General features: G+C 55.5%; 1 protein-coding gene across 1 annotated transcript; it reads left to right on the top strand.

Moving 5' to 3' along the window:
• Positions 1-483: 483 nt before the first annotated feature.
• LOC8040984 (nuclear pore complex protein Nup160) lies at positions 484-4662 on the top strand. The gene is given in 2 exon segments (XM_002400196.3): positions 484-4235; positions 4237-4662. Coding segments are annotated over 2 exon segments (4074 nt in total). The 5' UTR covers positions 484-533; the 3' UTR covers positions 4609-4662.
• The last annotated feature ends 1081 nt before the right edge of the window (positions 4663-5743 follow it).

The following is a 5743-nucleotide window of genomic DNA, read 5'->3' as shown; positions in this document are numbered from 1 at the left end:
CTGCATTTGTTTCGATTCCCTGGAAGACGCGGACGACAAGTAACGGACTGCCAACTGCTGGACACAAGGTAGGCAAGCATAACTTACAATTCTTTGCCATAACACGTGGTATGGCACGCGCGGACCGCAAATTTCCAAACAAAACCTACCGCGGTACCGGCGGTACCACGGTAGGGAGCAGCGGCAGGGCACGGCGGAAGGGCTGCGCCATGTTGGATTTTGAGCGGCTTCGTCTTCGCAAACGGCTAGGAAAGCCGCTCCAACTAGCTCGACGGCGTCAAAAGTAATTAATAAAACATTAGCGCTTCAATTTATGAACATAATTATCGTTGCTTATTTTAGTTTCGCAATCTATTAATAGAGCAATGAGGCTTCGATTCGTTGCAGTAATGAGCGCCTCCGACCACGGAAGCGCTGCTGAGCGCCCAGTTTTCCCAGAAATCGACTCCATTGGGTCTATGGGAGTGTCCTGGCACTGCTTTTAGTGTTTTTAGTGTAGAGCTTGGTGTGGTTGGCGCGACTTGTCAAGAAGCATGCTGCACTCAGTCAAACATACAAATTTCGTGGAGGTGCCGCTCCGCGAAACGACCGCTCCCAAATGGAAAGAACTGGCGATCAACACCGGGGCGGCCCAGAGCACGCTGGAAGACATCAAGCTCGCCGAGCGAGCCGGCGGCTACGTCTACCAGAGCACGGGCGGCGCGACGCGCAACCGCTTCATCTACTGGAAGACCAACAACAACGTGCTCGAGCTCACTGAAGAGTCCCTGGATGTCAACCTGATTGGGAACAGGCTTCGTCTCCGCTTTCAGCACACGCCGCTCCTGGAAGGGGTCTCCATCTTCGAGACGCAGAACTGCGTCGTCGTACTCGCGGCCACGGTCGCTAGCGTGCATCGGATGTCCTTTCCGCATCCTTGCCGCCTCAACCCGGACACCGTGTCCCGCCACCACGGCTTGACGAGCGGGCCCTCCGTCTTCTTCGACGCGTCCGTGTCCCTCCTCCGCGACTACCACGTTCTGAACCACGTCGGCCTCGGCACTACCCTCTCCCACAACTCCTGCAGCTGGCTGGGCCCCAACGGAGAAGCCATTTTCGTCCTGGGCACCAACACGTCTGCCCTGTTCGTCGTGTCCATCGATCCCCAGGACGCTGGAGGCCAAGTGTCCTCCATGGAGATCCGCAAGAGCATGACCGTCGGCCGTTTTCTCAGCAACATCCTTCCCACGTCCCTGCGGAGCGACGAAGCGTCCATAAGCCTTGTCTGCCACCAGGCCGATGACGACGTCTTCATCTTCGCGCTTTCGCGCGACCTCCGAATTCGCCAGTGGTCGTACAGGCGGCAGGACCTCCTCATGATGAAGTCTGTCCAGGAGCACTGCAGCGCCCCCTCGTCCCGCTCCGCGTGCATGTACAAGGCTACCGACAGTCGAGGACCTGACCTCCACTTAGGCGTGTACATCAGCTTTCCCGAAAAGAGTGAGTTCTTGCTCTTCAGGCAGGTCCAGGACCACGGAAACTACAAGATCTCGTACGTCACTACCGTGCTGGCGCCAGAGAGCGACCTCGTCGACTTCTGCTTGACGTCTTCGTGCCTCTGGACGCTGTGGGTGAAGCAGAATGACGAACCTGTGGTCTGCATGAAGAACTTCAGGGAAGAGGGTTTGTATCAGAGTGCATGGTCCGGAGTCTTCCTACAGAGGGGTGTCCCGACCGAGAAGATCACCGTGCCTACGGTACTCGATGCACGGGAGATCTACCTCGAGAAGATTTTTGGACACGGCGCTTTCTCGTACACGACGCTTTCGAAAGCCCTCGGCATGTACAGCAGACGTGGAGAGTCCAGCGCGAATCCAGCCTTCAGCTGTCGGACGCTTAAGGACGAAGTTGTTCTGGCTGTTGAAGCCGAGATACGTGCCAGTGCCACCGAGGTTAGCGAAGCCGAGCTTGCAGATGTTGAGTATGTGAACTTGGCACTGAAGTGCTGGGGAAGGTTCTACCACACGTGCATCCAGTACCACGAAGTGGGATCAAAGCCGCTCGGTCTCTTTGTGGACCCGACTTCCCAGCTGACTGCCCTAATCCGGAGAGACCACATCTCTATGCTACGGCCATGTGAGAGACTAGAGTCTTTAGTCCTGTCGGAGAATGTCGCTGATGACAACAGCACCCTGGTGCTGATTAGACACATAAAGGAAATCAATTCCCTGCTTACTGCAGATATGCTCTTGGAGTTTGCCCAGGGACTCTACAACATGGAAAGTCCAGGAAGTCTTGCAACAAGGCTGGCCAGCCAGTTGACGAACCATTTTCAGCCGGGGCTCCAAGAGATCTTAAGGACAGATCTGGACCTTGTGCCCGCCCTGAAAGACCTTGTCGGCTGCATGGATCTTCGAAGAGAGCTCACTGCTCTGCCAGATCAAGATATGTACTACCATAACAGCTGGAACCTTTTGTTCACGAGCATGACCGGCAGGGATTTTGTTGCAAGCTGCTTGTGCCAGTCTATGCGTTTTCGCTTCACTTTCTGCCAAGATCTTCTCCTCCTGGAGTGCCTTCTGCTCAACATAGCCAACAAAGAGAAGGGGGCAAAGCAGAAGTGCATGGACATAAGGAACAACCTGCTCCCCAAAACAGAGGCACTGGTTCGAGCTTACTATGTCGCTCTCTGGGCAACCGAAACAGAAGGCAGCCCTGTTTCAAGTGTCCTCGAGGGAGGCATCAGCCGCCTGTCGCTGAGCAGTCGGAGCGATGGGTTCGGCATCCTGTGCCAAAACACGCAGCCGTCCAGTCTGGCCTGGCTCTTCCTGAGAGATGTTGGTGGCGACCTTGTCCGCAGGAGGCTTACCCAAAGCTGCAGGTTGGTTGAGGAATGCGAGCTCTGGGACCAGGTGCTTCCAGCATACATCCAGGCCACAGCAGAACTCATATGGCCCTTTGCACCAGAGTACGCTTTTGCAAAGGCTCTGCTAGACCTCGGCCAACACCTCCAGCTTCAAGAGTATGTCCGGCTCCTTGGTAGTTGGTGCAAGCAAAACAGCGGAACCTGCCAGTTCCTCCTAGCCACCAGTCTGCTCAGCTGCAACGAACCCCAAAAGGCCTGCGAGCTCTTCCAAAAGATTGCCAAAGGCCCCTTCCTTGAGGAGCCCTTCCTTCAGCCCCAGATAGGGATGCTGGTAGGTGACGAGGAGCCACAATCCGAACGGTCTCCCCTGGTACTGTACTTCCTCCGGGTCATCAAAGCCTTCGAGCAAGCGGGACATTTGGAATACGTCGTGGAGCTTGCCATGACCGCACTCTACGCCGTCACAGGACCCAACGACCCCAAGCTGCCCACGCTGTGGTCACTCGTCTTCCGCTGCCAGCTGGAGCTCGGCCACATAAAGCAAGCCTACGACGCCATCATCCAGAACCCTGATGCGGAGGAATGTTCTCAATGCCTCCGCCAATTCGTAGTTGTCCTCTGCGAGCGCCGTCAGCTCTCGACCTTTGTGTCGTTCCCGTTCAAAGAGGTCATCAACGAGGTCACCTCCATCTTGAAGACCCGCGCGAGAGCAACGGACCTCCTTAATTCGCCCTACTATGATGTCCTCTACGCCATGTATGTCAATGCCAAGCGGTACCGAGAGGCCGCCGCAATGATGCACGAGTATGGCTCGCGGCTGGGACAAGAAGTACCAGGCAGCCAGAGCTTGCGCCGTCAGCAGCTCTGTCTGCTGGCCGCGATCAACTGCCTCCTCCTGGCCAAGCCAAAGTATGCGTGGATCACAAGTCCGCTGCTCGTGCACGCTTCCGCCGATCGGTCTCCCAAGCGCGACTGTGACGGCGAGGAGGTGCCTCAACAGGCGAGCCGCAGAGTGGAAGTCATCACGGTCGAAGACATCCGCCGCGAGCTGTGCCTCATCCAGGCGTGGCTGCTCCTGGTCGAATCAGGACAGGAGGGCATTTCCACGCCGCTGTCTCCCGAAGAGACCACAACACTCCTGGTAGTCAATGGTCATTTCGACGTTGCCACCAAGGTCTGCAAGTCGTACCAGCTGGACCTCGATGTCGTGTTTGAGGGCCTGGTCAGCCAGTGCACGAAGAGAAGTTCTGGCGGAGCGCAAGACGTGCATGCCATTGACCCACAGTGGATCATAGAGAACCCGAGGGCGGTCCTCGACATACCGGAGCAGGCATGGTCCCTGCTGCGGCACTACCTACAGGAGTACGAAAGCGAGCCTGGTCTCACGCGGGTACCATCGCCTGGTAGCGTGTCAGTTGCTGACGCACGGCTACGTCCTGCCGCCGTGGTTCCTGGCGTCGTACAAGGTGCGGGATCCCGCAGAGCTGCTGCGGTTATACATGACGTACGGCAAGCTGGAGGACGCGACCGACCTGGCCGTGGAGTATGTGGATGCCACTCTGGGAATGGGCAGGGAGTACTTCGGACTCCCGAATGCGCTGCACTCCACGGCGCCGCCAGTGTGGTTGCCGCACGCCGTGTTTGACCGTCTTCTGGTTCTGCTGAAGACTTCGGGGAAGATGGAGGAACAGCATCGCCGGCTCAGTGCAAGAATGCAGGAGTATCTTGCGACGCTCGAACGCGTCTCGGCAAAAATGCACTAAATCTGTTTAAAAAAAGAGAAAAAAAAAGTTGAATAAATGTTATATTCTTTTGGCTGTTGCTTGCTTCCTGCTGGCACCCCAATAATAGGGAGCTTTAGAATAGTGTGCCCCCGACGCTTGGGGGCCCCTATTCTACAACTCCCTAATGAAGGCGGAGACAAACACGGGTAAAATTCAAAATTGAGGGGGTCATCATGCCAAACCAACAAAGGGCACCTGCCATGCCCCAATGGTGCACTGAAGATACATTTCGACCACCTGGGGATATTTTCATGTGTAACCGAAATCTCTGTTCCATGGTGCCTTCTCCGCAATAAGCCTCCATCAGAGTGTAGGCACCTCGACCAGGATGCGAAGCCGCCACCTGGGTATCCTCTGAGCCACCCAGGTGGTTGACAAGTGTGGGTCGGTGAGCAAAGGCGAGTCGCAACAAAGTGCTCCTGAAATCCAGAAAAGGAGCAGTCCGAGATGGAGGGCAGCGGCCACTGCACCCCATCCACATGCTATCCTTTGTAGCTATAGTTCAACTTCTCAAGTTGAGACAGCGCCACGGATATCTTCCGGACGTCGCTTGGTCGTTTCGGCTTACATTGTACGCGACTGTCCCTGCTGATAAGGGCTTTTATATAGTCGCTAAATTTACAGTGTTTACTATCACTATATTCAGTCTCGGGGTAATTTGGCAGATGGCGAAAGCCATGGTGCTAGTGCGTCTGAGGGAGACATCAAACTATTTTCCATCTCGCTAGTAGTGCGCAGTGCCGTCAAAGCCACGGGCAAGAGAAAGGGAAAGTCACTTTTTTAAGAATGTTGAGCGACGGGATAATCTTCTAGGGGGAGAAAAGTGACGTCTGGGGATACACAAGAGGGTCTGGGTAAGAGAAGGACATCCTCCTTTCCCTTTTCTCCCACTGCTTGGGTTATGCTCTCGCCCGTTCTTTTAATAAGGCCCGTTGCATGCTTTGGCTCAATTACTCCGATTGGCTCGAAGGGGCCGTGGCGTTGGCTCTTTGCCAAGGTACGGTCAAACGAAGTATAGCAGCTAGCCTAATAATGTGCGATGCACCCAGTGCATACGAGCACACCCGATCTCAATATGCTATAGATAGCAGTCGCTGCCGGGATCACAGCCTCA

Source organism: Ixodes scapularis, unplaced genomic scaffold (assembly GCF_016920785.2).
Source record: "Ixodes scapularis isolate PalLabHiFi unplaced genomic scaffold, ASM1692078v2 PGA_scaffold12__126_contigs__length_90152505, whole genome shotgun sequence".
NCBI classification, from domain to species: Eukaryota; Metazoa; Arthropoda; class Arachnida; order Ixodida; family Ixodidae; genus Ixodes; species Ixodes scapularis.
The sequence above is the reverse complement of the archived record's forward strand: the minus strand, read 5'-3'. Positions and strand labels throughout refer to the sequence as shown.